The sequence below is a fragment of the Anguilla rostrata genome, chromosome 10 (assembly GCF_018555375.3).
Source record: "Anguilla rostrata isolate EN2019 chromosome 10, ASM1855537v3, whole genome shotgun sequence".
Classification (NCBI taxonomy): Eukaryota; Metazoa; Chordata; class Actinopteri; order Anguilliformes; family Anguillidae; genus Anguilla; species Anguilla rostrata.
In genome coordinates this window covers 40,977,689-41,000,073 of record NC_057942.1, presented here as the reverse complement: position 1 = coordinate 41,000,073, position 22,385 = coordinate 40,977,689, and the positions used below count along the sequence as shown (strand labels likewise).

At 42.8% G+C, this 22,385-nt stretch overlaps 4 protein-coding genes across 15 annotated transcripts in view; 3 read left to right on the top strand and 1 right to left on the bottom strand.

Annotated features, from left to right (window-relative positions):
- Window positions 1-7,548, top strand: part of LOC135233532 (adenomatous polyposis coli protein-like) — a 34,909-nt gene extending 27,361 nt beyond the window's left edge. For all 10 annotated transcript variants that reach the window (XM_064297168.1, XM_064297167.1, XM_064297170.1 and 7 more), the window contains one exon: window positions 123-7,548. In XM_064297168.1, coding sequence (XP_064153238.1) covers window positions 123-6,579 — 6,457 coding nt within the window. In that variant the 3' untranslated portion in view covers window positions 6,580-7,548. The remainder of the gene's footprint in view (window positions 1-122) is intronic.
- Window positions 7,549-8,722: 1,174 nt separating this feature from the next.
- srp19 (signal recognition particle 19) lies at window positions 8,723-12,105 on the top strand. Its single transcript, XM_064297180.1, has 5 exons — window positions 8,723-8,909; window positions 9,594-9,669; window positions 9,879-9,950; window positions 10,055-10,163; window positions 11,515-12,105. Exons 1-5 carry the CDS (start codon window positions 8,872-8,874, stop codon window positions 11,643-11,645), a joined length of 426 nt encoding a protein of 141 aa, XP_064153250.1. The 5' UTR covers window positions 8,723-8,871; the 3' UTR covers window positions 11,646-12,105.
- A 761-nt stretch (window positions 12,106-12,866) lies between these two features.
- lrrc2 (leucine rich repeat containing 2) overlaps window positions 12,867-22,385 on the top strand; it is a 43,064-nt gene continuing 33,545 nt past the window's right edge. Inside the window, exons 1-2 of one of the 3 annotated variants that reach the window (XM_064297177.1) lie at window positions 12,869-13,640; window positions 20,622-20,691. The gene's annotated coding sequence lies outside the window, so the exon portion shown is untranslated. Of the gene's footprint in view, window positions 13,641-20,621; window positions 20,692-22,385 lie in introns of all 3 variants that reach the window. The other 2 variants (XM_064297178.1, XM_064297175.1) reach the window with 2 other exon arrangements.
- On the bottom strand, window positions 13,756-19,407 carry LOC135233536 (uncharacterized). Its single transcript, XM_064297181.1, has 3 exons — window positions 19,142-19,407; window positions 17,984-18,108; window positions 13,756-16,333 (listed from the first exon to the last, which is right to left on the bottom strand). Exons 1-3 carry the CDS (start codon window positions 19,223-19,225, stop codon window positions 16,225-16,227), a joined length of 318 nt encoding a protein of 105 aa, XP_064153251.1. The 5' UTR covers window positions 19,226-19,407; the 3' UTR covers window positions 13,756-16,224.

The following is a 22,385-nucleotide window of genomic DNA, read 5'->3' as shown; positions in this document are numbered from 1 at the left end:
CAAAATGTTCAGAGTATTCATTTTTAAAAGTAAAATGTTTGGTTTTTTAAAAATAACTTTTATATTTTTCCTATAAAAAACTGAGATATAATAATTATTATTATTCCCCCCCACCCCTCCAGGCAAATACTGAGAGAAAACAGCTGCCTCCAAACTCTTCTTCAGCATCTGAAGTCTCACAGCTTGACCATTGTCAGCAATGCATGTGGAACCCTTTGGAACCTTTCAGCCCGAAATGTAAAGGACCAGGAAGCCTTGTGGGACATGGGATCCGTGAGCATGCTGAAGAACCTCATCCACTCCAAGCACAAGATGATCGCCATGGGTAGTGCTGCGGCTTTGAGAAACCTCATGGCCAACAGACCTGCCAAATACAAGGATGCTAACATCATGTCCCCGGGATCCAGCTTGCCCTCCCTCCACGTCCGAAAACAGAAAGCTTTGTTCGAGGAGCTGGACTCGCAACATCTCACCGAGACGTTTGACAACATCGACAACTTGAGCCCGAAAGCAGCTCACAAGGGCAAGCCAAGGAACAAGCAGAACGTGTACAGCGAGTGCGTCCTGGACTCCGGGCGCCACAACAGTGAAGGCGTTTGCAGGGCAGACGGTGGCTTCAGCCCCGGCAACATGCCGGTTCTTTCTCCGTACGTGAACACTCCGGTGCTGCCCGGTTCCTCCTCCAGAGAAAGCAGAGCAGGAAGTTCGGAAGGTTCCAGGCCTGAGAGGGATCAAAGCCTTGACAGGGAAAGGAGGGCAGGTGGACCCGGTGCCCCTTCGGACAAGCCCTCCAAGAGGATGGGAATGCAGGTGTCGTCCACCACTGCACAGATTGCAGCGGTTATGGAAGAAGTGCAGAGTGTATACGCTGGCCAAGAGGACAGAAATCCTGGTTCCGCGCAGGACATGCATTGCATGCAAGACGACATGAGTGGCATGAGACGTGCTGGCATGCATGCAACCTCGAATATGTACAGTTACAACAAACCAGAGATCTCTAATAGGCCGTGCCCAATGCCAAAAATAGAATATAGGGCATCCAATGACAGCCTGAATAGTGTTGGCAGCAGTGACGGTTATGGTAAAAGAGGCCAAATGAAGCCGTCAGTTGACTCGTACTCTGAAGACGATGAAGGGAAATGTTGCATCTACGGAAAATATCCAGCTGACCTCGCCCACAAGATACACAGTGCCAATCATATGGAAGATAATGACGGGGACCTGGACACCCCCATAAATTACAGCCTGAAGTATTCGGACGAACAGCTAAACTCCGGTAGGCAAAGTCCCAATCAAAGTGAAAGGTGGGCAAGGCCTAAACATCTTGATGGTGATTTGAAAAGGCCTGATCAAAAGCCGGTACAGTCGCAAAGCCAAGGTTACCCTTTGTATACAGAAAGCAATAGTGACAGTGAAGAAAAATCAATACAGTATCAGCCTAGATTTGTGCAGCCTGAATGTTCTGGTGGTTTCAAATCCAGGAGCTCTAACAGCTCTGAGCAAAGTAGAGGCAGTTCTAGTCACGGAGTGACAACAAAGATCAACCAGACCATATGCTCCATTGATGATTATGAGGACGACAAGCCAACCAATTACAGTGAAAGGTATTCAGAAGAGGAACAACCGGATGAGGACCAGCCAACCAATTACAGCATGAAGTACAGCGAAGAAGACCATCATGTGGAACAACCAATTGATTACAGCTTAAAATATTCTGAAACACACTCCTCCCAAAAGGTCATGTACAACCATTCAAAATCTTCCTCTGCTCAAAACTCAACAAAAGACCATCTTAACCAGGGCAGTGGGACATCCTCTTTGACACCATACAGGGGTTCCTCAAGACAAAAACTGCACCCCTCTTCAGCTCAGACGCAATCTGGGTCAGCGCGTGCAGGCCAAAAGACTTCAGCATGCAAAGGCTCTGGCATTAATCAAGAAACTTTACAGACGTACTGTGTTGAGGACACTCCGATCTGTTTTTCCCGAGGTAGTTCTCTGTCATCATTGTCGTCCGCAGAGGACGAAATGGAAGGGAGAGAACGATCCTCAAATGTAAGTAACTACCCAGCCCTTCCTGTTTCTGACAAGGAAGCAAGAGGGGCTGTCGGTGCCAGTCAGCCTGCACCTGAGAACCAGTCAACTGCACAGCACATACGAATGAAATCTCACAGAAATCAGGGTGTGTCGGATGGGTCAAAACATAAAGCAGTTGAGTTTTCTTCTGGTTCTAAATCTCCGTCAAAAAGTGGAGCTCAGACACCCAAAAGCCCTCCTGAACATTATTTGCAGGAAACACCTCTGATGTTCAGCAGGTGTACATCTGTGAGCTCTCTGGACAGCTTTGAGTCTCACTCCATTGCCAGCTCAGTACAGAGTGAACCAGGCAGTGATATGGTCAGTGGAATAATTAGTCCAAGTGATCTCCCGGACAGCCCAGGGCAAACGATGCCTCCGAGCCGAAGCAAAACACCACCTCCGCAGCATACGGCCCAAATGAAACACAAAGCGAAAGCGCCTCCTCGCTCTGAAAAGAGGGAGTTGGCTCCAAGACGTGCAGCTGTGAATTCTGCTGTCCAGAAAGTCCAGGTACTTCAAGACAGTGACACGCTCTTACATTTTGCTACAGAAAGTACTCCGGATGGGTTCTCTTGTGCTTCAAGTCTGAGTGCGCTGAGCCTTGACGAGCCATTCATTCCAAAGGACATTGAAATGAGGATCATGCCTCCTGTTCATGAAGATGATCATGGAAATGACGATGAACCTGATAAAGAGGATACCAAGGAAGCCAAGAACCAAGATAAGGCAGAGGCATACCATGAACCGGAAAAAGATATACTTGGTGATTCTGATGATGATGATATTGAGATATTAGAAGCTTGTATAAACTCAGCCATGCCTACAAAGTCCTCAAGAAAACCAAAAAAGCCACCACCTTCAGCCACTTCAAGAATACCTCCACCAGTAGCCCATAAACCAAGTCAACTGCCTGTATATAAGCTGCTTCCTTCTCAGAATCGAGGGCAGCAACAAAAGCATGTGAGCTTTAATCATGGGGAAGACATGCCAAGAGTATATTGTGTTGAAGGGACCCCCATTAATTTTTCAACTGCTACGTCTCTTAGTGATCTCACCATAGAGTCTCCTCCAAATGAGTTTTCAAATCCTGAGAGTGCTATAGCCGGCATGGGATCCTGCCTTCAAAGAGACACAATTCCAGAGGGGAGAAGCACTGAGGGAAATGATACCAACCAAAGTCCTTCTGCCAACACTTCTGCAGTGGATGAGAAAAATGAAGAAGGGGATGACATACTTGCTGTATGTATCAGTTCTGCAATGCCAAAAGGTAAAAGTCACAATGCTTTCAGGGTAAAGAAAGTTATTGATCATGTGCAACATGCATCTACATCTGCTACTGGTCCAGTCAAACAGGAGATGGCAAAGAAGCCAACTTCTCCAGTAAAGCCAATTCCACAAAGCAGTGAATACAGAGCGAGGATGAAATGTATCGATCCGTCAAGCAATTTTGTCCCCGAGGCTTCATACCCTGATAAGAATAAGAATGGAGATAAGCAAGACACCAAAATGACTTCCAGAGAATTTACTAAAAAACCTCCAAATTCTGATGACAGGGTGCGCCCAGGGTTTGCTTTCGATTCCCCTCATCATTATACTCCGATTGAGGGAACCCCCTATTGCTTTTCACGCAATGACTCCTTAAGTTCATTAGACTTTGAAGATGAAGATGTTGACTTGTCAAGAGAGAAAGATGAACTCAGAAAAGAGAGAGAGCACAAAAAGGAGATGACTGAGAATCCCACTGACCAGTCCTCGAGCCACCCACCTCCTGGCAGGTCCCGTGTGTATCCGCAGGACCATCAAAAACCTCCGCAAAAGGAAGTACCTTTGTCAGAAACATCAAAAGAAAACACTGGGCCAGTGCCAGATGAGAAGCAGAATTTTGCTATTGAAGACACACCAGTATGTTTTTCGAGAAACTCCTCTCTCAGTTCATTGAGTGACATTGACCAAGAGAATAACAATAAAAGCTCAAGTCACAAGGAAATGCTAACTACCCAGGTTGAGGCATCCAAGTCTCAGGCTACTTGTTACGCTCCAAAGGCTTTTCATGTTGAAGATACACCCGTTTGCTTTTCCAGGAACAGTTCACTTAGCTCGCTTAGCATTGATTCAGAAGATGATCTTCTGCAAGAATGCATCAGTTCTGCCATGCCTAAAAAGAAAAAACAGCAACCTAAAAATAAGGAAGACGGTCATGAAATGACTGATGACAAACGTATGGGTGGAATTTTATCAGAGGAGTTAGATTTGACATTGGATCTCCCAGACATGCATAGTCCGATTTCAGAGCAAGCTCTTTCTCCAGATTCTGAATCATTTGACTGGAAAGCCATTCAAGAAGGCGCAAATTCTATAGTGAGCAGTTTGAATCAAGCAGCTGCTTGTCTTTCTAGGCAAGCCTCTTCTGATTCCGATTCAATCCTCTCTCTTAAATCCGGCATCTCAATTGGATCACCTTTCCATCTGGTGGGAGATCCAGAAGAGAAACCAGTTGCTTCTAGCAAAGGTCCGAGAATATTGAAGCCTGGTGAAAACAGCACTTTAGAATCAAAAAAGAGAGAGGAGGAAGCCAAGAGCCTCAAGGGAGGAAAGAAAGTTTACAAAAGTCTTATAACTGGGAAACCAAGGACAAGCACTGAGAATCTGAGCTCGCAGCAGAGGCAAATGCCGGTTCCCATGATCTCGCGTGGAAGGACAATGATTCATGTTCCTGGTGTGAGGAGCAGTTCGCCCAGCACTAGTCCAGTTCCAAACAAAGTGCCGCCTAAGGGAGCCGCTTCAAAAGCTTCCAGCCAAGGGCAGATGTATGGTAACTCGCCACGAAATCTGAAGCCACCTCTGAAATCAGATCCCTCCCCTACTAGTCGGCAGCCATCTTCCCAAGGAGGGTCGGCTAAGACTCCCTCTCAGGCAGGCTCAAGAGACTCAAATCCCTCAAAACCAGGTCAGCAGCCTTTGGGTAGACCTGTGCAATCGCCTGCCCGCACCTCTATTTCACCTGGAAGAAATGGAATCAGTCCTTCCAACAAGTTATCCCAAATACCTAGAGCGCTGTCCCCAAATGCAACCTCAAGCAAGTCACCGGGCACAGGCAGAATTGCATATACTTCACCTGGTAGACCATTAAGTCAGCAGACTCCAACTAAGCAAAGTGGGTTGCCCAGAAGTACCAGTGGAATTCCAAGGAGCGAATCTGCTTCAAAAATTCTGAACCAGTCTGGAGCCACAGCTTCATCAAAAAAGGATCTGTCGAGGATGTCATCTAAGTCCAGTGGAAGTGAGTCTGATCGATCTGAGAAGCCTACTTTAGTTCGTCAGTCCACTTTCATCAAGGAATCCCCTAGCCCTACACTTAAAAGGAAATTAGAAGAGTCTGCCTCGTTTGAGTCTTTATCCCCATCTGCTAGGCCGCTGTCTCCTACTCGATCCCAATCCCACTCATTGTCGAGTCCATCATTATCAGATATGTCACTGACTTTGCCTTACCAAGGCAGCTCTTGGAGGAAATCTCCTCGCAGTCAGCATTCTTCTGAAAACAGAGATGGAGGATCTCTCAATAGACATGACATTGCCCGCTCTCACTCTGAAAGCCCATCCAGGCTCCCAATAAACCGATCTGGCACATGGAAACGTGAGAAAAGCAAACATTCAACCTCCCTACCGAGAGTTGGCACTTGGAAGAGGACAGGGAGTTCCTCCTCCATCCTTTCAGCTTCTTCAGAGTCCAGTGAAAAAGCAAAAAGTGAAGATGAAAGGCTGACCTTGAGTCTACCTCAAGGATCGAAGCAAAGCAAAGATGGCAGCACTCCTTTAAAAGGAACGTGGAGGAAAACGAAGGACGGCGATGCTCCTAATTCATTGAGTGGTGAACCCAAGGATCCATCCGATGATGCAGATTCAAAGTCACTGGTCCATAATATGGCCCCTGCTGTATCCAAGGCCGAAGATGTTTGGGTAAGAATCGAAGACTGTCCTATCAACAACCCCCGATCAGGAAAATCTCCGACTGGTAACACACCCCCAGTTATTGACAGTCTGCCTGACAAAATGACGCTTCCAATTGCTAACGAAGCACAACCCAAACAATCCACTGTGAAAGAAAACGCACTTACTTGCATCTTTAGCTCGGAGGGTAATTTGAATTTATTCGGCGGTGATGGTCACGATAAGAGAGGGTCTGACGTCAAAGCTGCAAGCCATCCAAGAACAGTGACCGAGACTAATGAAACCCCGGTTGCTGAACGCACTCCCTTCAGCTCCTCAAATTCGAGCAAGCACAGCTCCCCTAGTGGGACTGTGGCTGCAAGAGTCACGCCATTCAATTACAACCCAAGCCCTAGGAAGAGCAGCGCAGACGGCTCCACCGCTCGGCCATCGCAGATCCCCACGCCGGTGTCCGGCAACGCCAAGACCGACTCCAAAGGAGAGAATGTTGAATCCAGCGGGAATCAGAGTCCCAAACGCCTGTCTGGATCCTACCTTGTGACCTCTGTGTAAAACAAAGACAGCTCTAGGATCGGATCACTACTGTACGCTTTCTTGCAACTACTGCTTTTGACCATTGTGGCGCAACGAAAGGAAACCGTGTAAATATTTCTTGAGGGTTACTACTGTGGAAGCGTGTAGATTTTTGCTTGTAGATTTGTGACTGGCACACCAGGTTGTCAGAGTAAAATCTTGTTTTGGAAGGTGTTGTAAGAATATTTGTACTGTACAGATTTTTATGTATTAATTTAAGTACCTGTAATTGCTTGGCAAATACAAAAATGGAATAAAAGTGACCTTTTTGAGATGTACTGTACTAAATTGTACTATAGTGCTCAAGCATTTGAGCTATTGAAGTTTTTATGACATCTCCATTAGGCCAGTAAAGTAAGATCCTGCTGCAGATACAGTACAATAAAAAACATACCCGTTCTGTGTTTGCATGAACTGATCTAATGGTTTACTTCCTGAAGTAACATTTGTGGTCACATGATGTGTATAGATAGCTGTAGTGTAACACATTTACACTGTTTTGTGCGTGCTCTGAACATAAGGAAATACCTGTAACCTTGAAAAACTTGGATGAGGTGTGTTACCTTGGACATAGATTTTAACAGAAATTAGATCATTTGACTATTGCTGTTAATGTGTATTCTGTTTGAGGAAAATGGCTGCTCTTTTAATAGGACATTCATTGTGTCTTAGAACGAAATGAACATGAGAAAATAAATTATTGCTGTATGCTTTATCTATTTTTAAACCTAAATTTCCTTTCCCCTTTCCTAATCATTGTCTTTGTTAAAGCATGTTATTTGAAATAGGCTTTCATTCTGCCAAAAAACATACAATATGTGAATTACTGAGACACTTGTTTTATTTTTATCTTCACGCAATAAAGTGGATATGTTTGGCTATTTAAGAAAAACAACTGTTGCAAATTATTGTAAAGCAGCATAATAAACACTAAGATTTTGGTGTAAAGTTGCCTTCTGTGCATTTTTAGAACATTCAGGTAGACTATGTTAATGGTACTTTGTGGTTTATTGGTGATCAGATTTTTTTAAAACACTGGGTTATTAGTGTTTTTTCAAGAGTTGAGTTGGACGTTTTCTCTGTTTTCTACTGACAATCCCTATCTGTTTATATTTGGCATTTTGGAGAACAGGGCCGGTGGTACCATTTTGTACCCGAAATATGTATTGGGTTGTTTTCTTTCATGAATATTTAAATATAATTATTAGTATTTGCTAAAGTATAGGAACTACCTGTTTAAAATCTTAGCCACTGGGTTGAAGTTTTGCACTTGACCGGCTGAAACTCTGCCATAAGATGTTTAATATTTTTGCATGAATATTTGTGCCCTCTGGTGGCAAACAGTAGCTATTGAATGAAGTGCTACACTTATTCTACAAATCACATTTCTCCACAATTGAGGACAGGAAAACTGTCTGGTGAGAACAACATCTATGTGACATGGCTGTCATTTAGTACCACCTGTAAAACAAACAGCAGATATTTTTTAAATGTACCTGAAGATACCCTTTTCCAAAATCCATCCATACATTTTTCAATTTTTTATTTAGTTATTTTTGTGGGATGCTGGGAGGAGGGTGGGAGAGGGATTGTCTTAGATCCACGACTAGGATCCATAAATACAGTAATGAATATGTTTGTGGATGGCTGCATATTTGGCTTGGAGTAGGCTGCAGTGGAATTATTTGTACCTGCCTATTGGAAAATGTTGCTGGCCCTGCATCACTGTTTTGGCCTGGAGACCTGTCTGCGAGAAAAAAACCCAAGTGGGTAGCCTACAACGTTAAAAATGATTTCATTTTTAATCCAGTATTTTAAAAGTCTACATTCTACACATATACACATGTTAAAGAACAAGAGTTTCTAACGTGCTTATCGCTAGTGTAGATGCGAGATCTATTGCAATTATGTAGGTAAATAAATTCCATAGCTCGTTTAAAGACGGAACCATGTGTCAATTTTTTAAAGATCCTCTATTTTTATACGGACACATACTTTTTTTGTTTGATCCTTTGGCGATCCATAGAAGTGACTCCGGCAAACCTCAGAAAGGACAGTCCAATTCACCAATCATAGCGAAAGATACCTACTTCCTGTTGATAAACTGTCCAATGGTGAAGGATTATTCTATGGTCGATTGTCTTGTAGTAAAACACACATGTCGCTAGCTTGCTTGCTAGCTAGTCCGTTGCAATCATTAGGTGGTATAGACAAATGTTTTAATGATAGCCAGTAGGTTTTAGTATTACTACGTGCGTTAGAATTGGGAAAATGGCACATTTGACTACAAACCCTGCCATCAAAGAAAGGTAATGTAAAACGTGTTTACAGATAGTAGGTTCGTAGCTAACGTTAGCTGTGTTTGTTAGCGTTTGGTGGCTCACTATTTATTGAATGGCGATCAGTACGGTAACAGTAACTAGTTAGCTAGCTACAAATCACTGGAACTTATTTAGATCTTACATTGCATTTAAGGTAACTAACACCAGTATGTAAAGCTAACTAGCTGTTTTGGTAGGTCTGCATTTGTTGGTAAAGCTAGCTAGCTAAATTCGTGTACTCTGGGGCGGTCTTACGACACGTCACACTAGCAAACGCTTAAACTAACTGGTTGTTTGGATGAAGTTGGATTAAATCTGTATTTTTTTATTTTAGTATTGCTTGAACCTTCGTTCATTTGTGAGTTAGTATCGATGCATCATATTGTATTGGGCTTTTTATCTAGCTGTTACGTAATGTTGCGGATCGTGTTAACTGTAGACTACAGTGTTGGGAACGTTACGACGTTAGGCGTCAGGGATTTCAGTAACTAGTAAACCAGAATCCGAGCCTATTTTACCATAGCCAATTTCTGTATTAATGGAAAGTACCTTATCACCCTATATTTACCTTATTTTTATTGTCGAATTAAGTCATTTCATTAAAACCCAGTGCTGTTTCCAATACACGTCTCTGAAACTTGGCGTGTTTTTTTGTTGTTGTTGTTTTTTTAGGCATATGTGCATATACCCTGCATATGTCAACAGTAAGAAAACGATAGCAGAAGGAAGAAGAATACCATCTGAAAAGGTGAAATACAACAAATACAATAATATTGGCTGTGTTTATAAGTATTGCTAATTACTTAAAATTTGTCATTCAAATATCTGAAACTCTTAATGTTCATTATGGGTTTTAATTTCCAAGACTCAGGTTCGTTGGAATTGTGAATCATTTTAAGATGTGTCGCTCTTTCATACCTGGCTCCCAGACATTTCATGTGCTTCCTTTTTCTACAGGGAGTGGAAAATCCAACATGTGCTGAAATCCGGGATGTCCTCTCTGCGGCTGGATTGAACGTTCTGGTTGAGGTATAGATCTGTATTTTTTATTCTAATTTATTATTACAGTGCTTTTTTGTGGAGGGCATTTTAGGGAAGGTTCTGGATTTTAACATGTCTCTTTCTGGCTCCAGAACAAGATGTACCCCAGAGAGTGGAACCGGGACGCGCAGTTTCGGGGAAGGGTTCGTGTCCAGCTGAAGGAGGAAGATGGAAACCTGTGCCAGGAAAAGTTTTCATCGCGTGAGTTGCTTTTTCTAGAAAGTGCTCCGACACTCCAGGTTCACTGGCACTACAGAAGGAGACGGGATATGATTTCATATTATTTTGCTATTAACATATGGGTATAGACTATGTGCTCATACTCACAGCTGTAGTTCTCCTAGAATGACCTAGAATTGCAAGGGTTTAAGCACACGCTGTGTTTGAAGGTTCTAATGCAGTTTGGAAACTGTGTAATGAAATGATACAAGGCGATTTGCTGCTGTTTCATTGTTAACCTGTTGGATAGACAAGTTCAGTCACACCAAAATAATTCAAAAATATTTCTTCCTGCAATCGGTGATGCGTATATAGGGAACATGGAGGTTCTGAGCGGTGGTTCTTCTTTAATTAACTTTTACACCTAGAGCGATGCTGTGGACTTAGGAATGTAACTTCCATTAGCATATGATACCATTTCACTGAATGCTATATGCTGAAACCTTATTATATAGAGTCTTTTAGCATCATCTAAACTAAAATGTTGCGTGTGGAACTTTTCTGAATGTTTTTCCTGCAGTAGGAGGGTCATCTCAAGTTGATGCCGGGAAAGGCTTTCCACGTGCTTGTTCAACACTTCAACTTCACAACTTGAAAATTTACCCGTCATATAACATGCTCTTTTGCTCTTTCATTTCTTAGAATCTGAGATCTTAATTAAAAAGCTGCCATTAGGCGACCTGACCGAGGATGGCACTGCATTATTTTCGGAGGGATAACTGAAAGTATTAGCCTGTTTGTTTGCTGTGTTTGGAGTGCATTTCTGTGAATCTCTTGTAAACCAAACAGACATTTATTTTATGAGATGCACAAATGGCTAGAGCAAAGGAAATAGATTTAGCAAAGTTCATTGTCTTTTGCTGAGCCAGTTGCTAGTCGATGCTCTGTACCATATAGATTTTCCCTCTCAACAGCCTGTCTATAATTTTCCATTCATTTTCAATGAAGAGTTACTTCTGAGTGCTTAATATATTTTGCCTTGCTGCATTATGGTGAAACGTAAATATTGGACACCCCTTTTCCCTGAGAAGTATAATTTATTGCACTGTTTGAAAAATTCACTGAACGTGGAAAAAAATGCATGTTTGAAAATTGATTTCAGAATTTCTCATGCATTATTAACCCGAACTTATACAGAGCACTTTCTCATTTCAGTTGCCATGACGCTCACTCTGGTTTACAATCTAATAAGCAGTTGGACTCGTATTGAACGACGACGTTACGGTTTCCTTGTGAAACTGCGGAGCGTTTTCTGCGGAACGATTCATTTAGACGAATCGCGTCGTTCGCCCCCGGATTCTTACAGTTTACTCCACACGTTTCCTCCCCACAGGCAAAGACGTGATGCTCTACGTGGCTGAAATGATTCCGAAGTTGAAGACCAGGACCCAGAAGAGCGGGGCGGGGGACAACAGCGCCCAGTTGGGCGAGGGGGGCAGGAAGGGGAAGAAGAAGAAGAAGTAACACGTCCTGCTTTTTTGTTCCGCGTTTCACCGTGACAAGTTCCCAGTGGTCCCTTATGCTGGATTCCCATGTTCACTGAGCATGAAGGACATACACATAGCTGGCATTCGTTTAAAAACAAAAAAAGGAGGAAAAGATATTTGTGTTACGGGGGGGTCTGGGGGAGTATAAATATCTCCATAGGGGAGTTATTTATTTTTCTTTCATGGTTGTTTTTTTTAATTTTTATCGATGGTCGTCAGGAGCATTATGCCAGTATAGTTTACCTATGGAAATGATCAATCTGTCTGATGGCTACATGTAATTATTATTTTGCTTTTATCCTTCCTAGAAAGCTTTTGAAAGGGTTTTCAGTTGTTTTCGAAACGTCATCGTTTTGTTAATTTATCTCTCAAACCGTGCGAGCAGATGCTTTGAGAGCAACGGTAGTTCATAAATAAATACATTTCACAGACCTCTCCATTTGACCTTTTCTATTTTACCTTTTTAACCCACTCTATTTGACCTTTTACAATGAACGTACAGTGTAATCACACGTATGTAGTCCCACAATGTAACTTGTGCTACAACTGAATCCCCTGAACAGTTGTTTTGCCTTTGTTTTGAGTGGTCCTCTCAGATTTTTGAGTGCCATTCCAAGGCAGAATGAATAGCAGATTTTCACCTATTAAGGTTCAGTCAGGTTTTTCAGTGAACCTTTAGACCTTTCTGACATCATAGCATTGAAGTACAAATGAACAAAGTGCCTTGTTTCTATCGCTCAAGTTCTTACATCTGGAGAATTTAAAGTACTCTGTGAAATTATCAATGCATGTTCATATTTGCTGAAAATGGTGAACCTTGGTTTTGTATTCTGACAAAGGAACCACATTACCCTTTTGGGTCAGCCATTTTGGAGATAAGCCAGTTCATTTGCTCTTTTATGAGCAGAGGTCTGAATGGCGAACCACTTTCCAGAGCTCAAACTGTTACAGGTATTGGGAGCTAGCGTTTGGTCTTCATATGATCAGTGGAGCCTGTGGCATACATACTACGTATCTGTGCTTTCCAGCCTTCCTTAACTTATCGCCTAATTCACCAGCAAAATCAAACACGTGACACTCCCCCCCCCCAAAAAAAATAAAAAAATAAAATAAATTATTGAAAATGTAGATTTTAATATAAATTTGAATCTAAAGTCTTTGGGCTCTAATGCTGTGTAATTAAATATTTTTTTATGTATTAATGTATAAATATGAAATAGTTAAATTTTATTGATAAATTGTTTTCTGTAATATACAGGAATCTTTATTTAACGTGCCTTTTGTGACTCACCGCATGGCCTTTCATGACCCGCCAGTGGATCTTGACCTATATTCTGTACCCTCTGCACTCCGGTAATCAAGACAGTTGACTTTCTCTGCTCTCCTTCGCCGTGAATGTTCGGTAGGCTATTTACTATTTGGAGGTGAAAGTCAACACCAGAGAACCCTCGACCGTTTTAAGTGACGACCGGGACTCGATCAAACGCTGTTAGCGAGTTATTTAAACATGCTGACGGAGTTGACAGTACGTCAACGTCCAGGGCTGAATTGCATTAGCAGTAAATGCTTCATCTTTATTTACTTTCAATTTTTATGCTCATGATGACAGTGTGGGTGCGCATTTGTGAGTGTGTTTGTGTGTGTGTGTGTGCGCTCTCCAACATTCACGCCAGTGCCGTGAATCACATTCTTTGGTCTCATGACAGCATCTTTCAGCGCAAGTGGCGGGAGTCGGTATTTAAGGGCAGGGCCCTGGCACCGCGCGAGCGGATTCTGACAGAGCCGTAAACACGTTCTGACATTGCGGCTCCGGCTCCGGCGGCGACCGCGGGCTGTGTACTTGACTCTGCCCTTCAGGCCACCTGTCGGGCGCACAACGCCGCCTGTTTGGAAAAAAAAAAAAAACTTTGCTACTGTGGGCGCCCTTCACGTCTACTGCTGCAACGGCAAGAGGGCCATTTGCTCTAATTAGGTAGGTGGGTGCGCTGAATCAAATTGATTTTTTTTCCGCAGCGTTTGTAGCATTAGCGAAACATTAGCATACAATCCCTAATGCAGTTCTCGAGCAGCAAACAACAATTGCAGGCTTTGCTTAGTGGAGACAACTTTAGTAAATTTTTATTTAGAGCCATGTTGTAGGTGTCCTTTCTAGTTTATTTATGTTGTTTACTGATGACACAAAGCAATGCTGTAACTATGGGTAATGGATCATTTCGCAAGTGGGACATTATACAGCCAAACTCTTACTGACTTGCTGTGGTAAAGATATTTTAATGTGTGTCAAATATGATATTTTTATTAGGTGGAAGAGAGCAGATGGTAGCAGGGTTATGGCTGATGCCACCAGAGAAAGTCAGATTTGAGCGGTGATTGAATTTTAGCCTGCCCAAAAATTAGCATCAGCTTCGCAACTTTAGACAAATGGACTCCACAGATGTATAACTGTTCTGAGATGGGTTTGTATCATTTGGAATTAATACGCAGAGGGAAGATCATTTGCCCGTGATGTGAAATTTTGATTGAATAGACCAGTGCTTTCCAGACTTCCATAATATCCTCCTTTAATGCAATTTAGGTTTGGCTCATTGCATTTGTTTTATCTTTGAACTTCATTTTCCACAAATCATTTAGTTTAAGTGCCCAGGTGTCCACAACATTGAGGATACCACAGATATCACCTGCCAGCCTGAAATTCAATTACAAATGAAAAATCTATTCTCTTTCCAAAGAAATAATGTCATAACACAGTAAAAGTTTCTAACTAAGCACAGTTAACAGCACATTGTAATGCAAGTGCATTTCAGTCGTTGCCATTGTTATCGGAATAGAGGACTTACCAGCCTGTCACCTGATTGTATGTGTAATCATTTGCAATTGCATTTCTTTTTTAATACACAATAATCAGAAGCTCACACAGCTGTTGTTTCCCCATATAACCTGACATTATTAAAGTTCATAAAGCATGAATGTCAAGCCCATCTGTATGTACAGGTCTCAAGTGTACGGCTAATTATAATCAGGCTAATTTGGGGATAATGATCAAGGACACTGGCTTACAACAGGACGGCAGAATGGTCAAATTTGTGTAAATTTTTTTTGAGCCAGGGTCTTATTTAAAATGGAAATTTTCTGGAGGTCTGAGGGAGAATTATAATCTGGCCTGATTTTATTAGTTCATTTGTAACGAGATACAGACACAAATACTTTAGAGATTGCATGGTTACGCATAACTGGTTCATCAGTGACCTACAGACTGTGAATCATTTGTGTTGGCTAGCTGCAGGGCTTGTCAGTACTTGTCAGTGTTTCATGTTTTCCAACTCTATTAATGTATGAATGGCAGATGCCTGGAATACTGAATTCACTCCAAACTACATAAATCACCGGTTACGTCTTCCGAGAGAAGTAGCGTCCATGTCCATCAAGATCACATGCAGCTTCTTTTCAGTCTTCAGTCCATCAGCTGGGTTGTGTAGTTGGTAAACCCTACTTTTCACTCTTAAGTCCATCAGCTGGGTTGTGTAGTTGGTAAACCCTACTTTTCACTCTTCAGTCCATCAGCTGGGTTGTGTAGTTGGTAAACCCTACTTTTCACTCTACAGTCCATCAGCTGGGTTGTGTAGCAAGTAAACCCTACTTTTCACTCTTCAGTCCATCAGCTGGGTTGTGTAGTCAGTAAACCAGAGGACAGCAGAACTAGATGGGCTGATGAACATAGTGCCCAACTTGTACCCAATTGGCCAGAGAAGTTGCTACTGAGCTAATGCTAAATAATATAAATACAGGGAATTTAGCCAGTCAAATTCTGCCTGTAACAAAGGGGAAATGGAACACTTAACAACAGAAAAGAGAGATTGGATATTTGTATTTCAAATGCATGGGAGAATATTGACACTGTATTGGATAACTTAATTTAATTTAATACTAATGACATCACAGATATGTTATATGTTTACGATTTGCAAATTATTAAGCATAACTTGTCATGTAATATTTAATGGGTTTTTGTCTGGTTTTTGCAATGTAGTATGTTCTTAGCTGGTTCAATTAAAATCTGTTCAATATTTTTCTCAAATGAGCCCCTAGTGACAGAAATGTGTGATACATTGTTCAATAACTAACATTCCCGAAAGTACAAGGTCAGCTGATTATGCCGCTGTAAATTTATGTAGCTGGCTGCGGCAGAAATATTATCGTTCTTAACAGTAAGAGAAATATATGCCACCCCCCTGCCTAAGTAAACCCAAGGGAAGTCATTTTCACCGCTGCAATCAGTTTGCATACCCTTATAAATTTAGGCCATTACTTCATTCTGCGGAGTTCGGTAAATGAGACATTTATTTTGTATTTAGCGAAGGGGAAATATTCTTGTTTCTGTGACTTGTAACAGCACTACTGGGGATACAGGGCCCATAAGACCAGAGCCACAAGCCCTGTTCTACATCATCGGCAGCCGACCTTTGCGAGCAACATTTAAAATGGCGGGCGTTGCAAAGCCTGGAATGGAAAAGCGGTGTGGCGGTACTGGCGGTACTGGCGGTATGGGCGGTGCGACGCTAGGCTTCGTTCTCCATCTGGAGCCGGGCCTTCCTCATGTTCTCCTCGTGAGCCTTCTTCAGGTGCTTCGTCTGGATCTCCAGCCTCTTGGACCACTCCCCGCGGAGCCTGCGTCGAGAGAATTGAGATGCGCGGGTTTCACCGTGATGTCACTTCCTTTGCTGCCCTTATGAGCTTGTTTTAATGAAGCTTGATTGGGGTCAGAGTCGGTGTTTCGGCGGCTAGATGCTACGAATGCCGAATGCGAGGAGCGTGCCTGAAAAGTCACAAGGGGTGAAAACCAATGGATACGTGTGGAGCATCTTATATATGCGCTTCTGCTCTCTTTCCTATTTGTGATCTCTTGGTTTTCGGAGTGGAAAATCCTATGAATAAACCATCATTAGGCTGGCCCTGAATCCCGGTGATTTACTAAATATAATGTACTATAGCAGAACAAATCCTCCCTGCTCCTGGAGGCCACCCAGGTCTGCGGCCTTCTGTTCCAGTCAAGCGCTTTTCGATCAGCGGAGTCTAATGATTCCCTTCACCGCGTCGGCTCAGCTCCCTTCCCCCCCTGGCCTCGGGGAGCGCAAGAGTGGCTTAAGCGGAGAGCTGAAAGAAAAATGGCGGGGTCGCGGAAGCCCCCCCCCCCTCCCCCCCGGAGCTGGCCGGTCCTCGGCCCCCGCGTTCGTTACGTGTCGGGCGGGCGGGCGGCTCCGTTTCCACGGCGCCCAGCGCCCCGCGCCCCGCGCCACGCCCGACGCGCATTGATTTGGGATTATTGCGTTTGAACTCGTTACAGGACCAGTCCGATAATCCCCTGACCTTCTCGCGGGGCCGGCTATTGTGCAACAGCGGCGTGGCTAAAATTACTCAGCGCTATCTGATTATCGCTTCGGACTCCCCCTGAACTTCTCCCCGTCCTGCATTCAGCACGGAGCGGGGTGACTGGACACGCCGATAGCTATCTGGTGCACGCTCAGTATTTACTAGTAATCACTATTCGCCGGTAATTAATCTTTCAAGGATGCGGGGGTGAGGTAGCCCTGGTAACCGTGGAAACCGTACCACTTGGAAACTCGGATGGATTCGAACAGCTGCAAAGTCTGCGTAGACCAGTCCAGATATTAAATGAGGTTTAAACAGGTTTTGTTTCCCTCCGAATTAACTTTTCTCAGCTGTCCTTCCCGTTTTAACAGACTTAATGTCTTACGTCTCCCGGGAAGTGTTGCTTTGCATGTAATACAACATGTAATGGGGACATATCTTCATTAACTTAACCCTCAGCTTAAGGGTGGGTTGTGTCAGCTGTGCTGTGAACATACAAGTGCATACAAGCCTCCTGGAGGGCTTTGAAATAGGTCCAATTGATTTGCTGGACACAAGGGCTAGCATTCTTACTCTCAAGTGCCAGAGCTGTATAAACATGTTATTTACTGCTCTGTTCAATTTAAACTACAGAGCAAACTTTAAAAAAACAAAAAAAAAAAAAAACAAACCTTTACTATTCAGGTTATAACTCACTTTTTCTAAATTAAAAAAAAAACAGTGGGCAGTTGATGAAATCTAAAACACATACATATGCATTTTAAATAAAGTTTGAGATCCATAAAGGCCCTCAATTTGTTTGAATGACAGAGGATAGGAATCCCATAGAAACACACACACACACACACACACACACACACACACACACACACACACACACACACGGCTGTGTATCGTACATGGGAGGATGAAAGGATGTCAGGCATTTCTACAGAAGGAAGCGCTTACTTGCTCAGAGCACTGTTCTTCATCCTTGACTGTTCACCCTCAGTCAGTTGCCAATGATTTTCAATTTTCCGTTCCCAGAAAGTCTTTATTGCATATTTATCATGAATCAGTGCCACGTTCATTCTCTAGGACAAACAGTAATACAATACGAGTTTAAATTTGTGGTCCCCATTTCAGTAGGATAATGAATTAATTTTTAAGCAGAACCTTGAGTATATTTATCGTTTTTAAATGTTTTCTGAGAAATGTGATGGCAATTAAATATTCAGTACAATAACTGTTTGGAGATCATATTTAAATTCATATTTCCGTATTTTTATTTATTTATTTTTTATCAATGTAAATACTTCCTTGTGTAATTAAAATTTTAACAAGAAGAGGCAGACAGTACAATACAACTTAAAGCACATTATTTGTGGATAACTACATATGAAGTAGCAGACTTAAGTAACAAGTTGCATGTTAATGCATATATCGCTGTGTTCACCTTATTTTATTTTAGAAAATGTTTATTTATGACATTTAGCACTGCAAAAATATTGCAATTATTGTTAAAAATGAATATGGCCGACTAGTTTTCAGAACATTAAATTGCACCGTGTACTTATTTTTAAAAGAAGTAGGCTATTTTTTAAATCCAATTAAAGTTAATTTGCTGAGATAATAGAAAATATGTTTATCTGCATTATCTGTATTACCAATTAATATAAGCATTAAATCAGGCTGGCCTGATTTGACAAAATCATATTTATCATAAAATTGCATTTGTGAATCATACTTAAAACCAATAAGAAAGTCATTCTGAAATTAATTAATGACTGAAAAATATAAACCAATCTTTTTTTCCTTCTGAGCCAATGATGACTGATGTAAAAACATTTCTCAACCTTTCACGCAGTATACACACGCTTACACTTAATATATATAACAATGGCATTCACTGATTGAGCTTTTGACATCACAGGTACATTAGATCAAGATCTCTTTTTTTCCTATTCCTGTTGTATTTATTCTGAAAACATCTGGAAATGTTCTTTTATGATCAACAAATGGTGTTGATAATAATTCTCAACCTACGATTACTCGTTACATGTAAAAGGCAACCGAGGAGAGTTTAAATAAAAATGGTGGCATGCACAAAAAAAGCGAAATACTCACTGCGGCGGGGAGTGTTTCTAACTGACGGCTGGGAGGGCGAGGGGGTGCCGTGCCCTGTCGCGGGATAACAGGAAGTGACCTCATGATCGATATCGATACGGCGCAAAATGAAGAGCGCAACTCTGCGGCTCTGTATTTTTACGAGCTGCTGGCACGGGGGCTCTGAATGTGACTGGGCCCTGTTCTGAGAGGAGATTGGAGGAGTCGGGGGAAGTTTGGCCATTCCTCCCAGTCCCGCGAACGTGTGATGGCCAATAACGCTGAGATTAAAGAGGACGCACAACAATGTGGTGGTGCTTCCAAACAGGTGGCACAAAGGCTAGTGTGCCTGACCCCCCCCTGCCACCCCCCTGTCCCCCCCCACCCACCCCCAGACCACACACACAACCCTTTTTAATCATCTGGCTCCAAACAGCGAGAAGAGCGGTCTTGTATGCGCTGTTTGGTATTACAGGGGGGACATAACCGCTAATGTGATTTGATTGGCTCGCGTCAGGTTTTAAGATGTTGGCACAACAAAGCGGAGGGGAAAGATCGGCGTGGCATAGCTTGCGGTTACTGGGTCATGTTACCGCCGGCAACAACTGATGCGGGGGTCAGGTTCGCGCCCGTGTCCCGAAACGAAAAGGGCACCCGGCTGAGCGGTTCTCACAGGAAGCGCTGGTTGCTGCACCTCCACGGAAACCGAGGGAGCTCGTTTCAAAACCTGTGCGCGCCGCAGGAATTTTGGGGTTTTTACACAGTACGGATTTGCTGGCATCTGTGGGCACAGGCAGCTCCCTAATAGAAACAGATGATGCGTCGCTCTAAAAATAGCCCCGTCGTCATCATGACTGTCGCCCTCTTTGACAGCGGTACACAACCGAGTTTCTGTAATGCAGCTGAACAGAGAGCGAGGAAGGATGAGCTTTGTGCGTTTCTAAATAAGTAGAATCATGGTGGAAATAATGTTTGTTTTGTTTTTTTTAAAACTGCACTTTCTGATTGAAACAATTAACTTCCATACTTACTGGCTTCCAGAATCCACCATATTAAGAAAGTTTAGCAGTTCATGCCTACCTGCCATGCTACTTTGTTATTGGTGCCACCCTATTAGGTCATATTATTATGTTATTATAAATCATGTTAGAATCTAAACTGGTGATAACCTGTTTACTAGAAATGTATAATTCCATATGCGCCAATACATTTCTTTAGTATTTAACACGATAAAATAGTCTTAAGTGATCATTTTTGCCATCCAGCCCTGTGAAAGTGCTATACCCAACTCATTACCCGGATTATTACCTGTCCCAGCTGTGACTGCTACAGAATCCAATTACAGATGCATTCGGGCAGCACAGAAGCTAAAGGCCCCCCTGTATTTGTATTCTGAACGTGAGCAGAGCTATATTTGATTGCTGTTGGTATGAAAGTGCCTGAAGTCCCCGTAGATTCGGGCTGACTGTGATACAGTGCAATTTTTTTTTTTGTGCTGCAGGCTGGCACCAAAAAGCCTTTTGGAGGAAAAATCTATAATATCTCACATGAGCAAGCCAAGACCAGTGGAGGTAATGAATCCCCAATCAGACTTTCTATTGTTTTTCCCGTTTCAGTTTTTGAGTTGTAGAGAAGCAGAGCGTAGAGAGAGGGGAGAATGCGGGGAATCTGGAAGAGCAGCAGCTTCGTATGAGATCACTGTCCATCTGCACCTATGGTACATAAAAATGCAGCGTTACATTCTTATTACACACATGTCAATGTCTGATTTATAAAATAAAATAGTAAAATAAATATAAACACGCATGCTTGGAGAAGGTGTGTTCTGATGGAACACCCAACTTATTTCCACTGCACATGTATGTAAAATCTGAGAGTCTGGCAGCACTGATTATTTATAATTCCATAAAATTGGATTCCTAAGTTTGCGAAGACGTTTGGTGAAAATGTGCTGGCTCTCGTCGCCGTGGGCACGGCAATTAGATTGCAATGAAATGCAAATTTTCGCCCTCTAATAATATCCTTGGAAACGTTGGTTATTGCGGGTTTTTTTTGCACTAGCATTAAAATTGAGGGTGATTTGTTTGACTGGAGCTGGGTTTCCAGTCCCAGGTCTCGCAGGTCACATGGTCTGGTGGTTTTAGTTGCTTTTCAGCTCTTAATTGGTCCGTTGAAGATGTTCTAAGTTACCAGATCACTCACCTTCCCTGGTTTCCTGAGGCTGAAGTGGCTGAAGTAAATTTTAAGGAAAAAAAAGAAAAAACGGCAGACCACAGCACACTCAAGCATCAGGTGCACTCTCTGTTACAAGGTCAGGTACAAAGCTCGGCTTTTTAGTCACGCCTGAAGCCAAAGGTGTGCGGGGAAGGGTAGATCAAAGCGTGGAGCCTGTCAGGTGAGATGAGATGATTGACAGCTCTGTCCCTCGGTCACTACGTGTGAACGCTCTAATTTGCTCCTGTCCAGGATCGCTCTCAGGTCATGTACCCGCCTCTGTCTTCTAATCTTTTAAACGGGTGTGTAATTATCTAGTCACTAACCCACTTCCATTTATGTTCTTTTCCCTGGGGCTTGTGCCTCATGGTCCCTGTCTGAGGTCGCATCCCACTCCACATCCCACAGCCCATGCCCTCTAGAGCGCCATGGTAACCTGGAGCTCCAGATGTATCACCACGCTCTTCTGAACTGCATGCAGAAATACACAATATGCTTTGATTGGCTCGTCTGTTTTTATCTGCTTCCGTCTGTCCAATCACGGTGACCATTTGCTCTGATCCCTCTTTACCTTCATAATACCCTTTAGCCTTTTCTTTCACTTTTGATTTTCTTTACCTATTGGCCCTCCAGTGGAGGATCGTTGCCCTCTCTACCGCCAGGTTCCTCCAAAATGTCTACCCTCCGTGGAGCTTTTTTCTCTCCACTGTATGAGAGTTTCTTCCCTTTGGGTATTTTTTTCATCACTTGTTTTTTTTTTGCTGGGGTCCAGGCTCAGCCTTTTCCAATTTTCCCATTTCCTGTTTTTTCTATGAAGCATCATCTATGACAGAGTCTCTGTGAAAACTTTCATAAAAATACAGTCGAGCTTATTGAATCTGGTTTCTCAATTCGCACCGCACATCACAGCCTGTGGAGATGGTGGGTTGTGTACGAGCTGCGGAATATACAAGCATTCGTTTGCGGTCTTAGACCTGACCCCTATCATGTGACCACGTGATAATGCCTTTTGCGTCCCTGCCAAGAGCACTGGAATCATGACAGAAGCGAG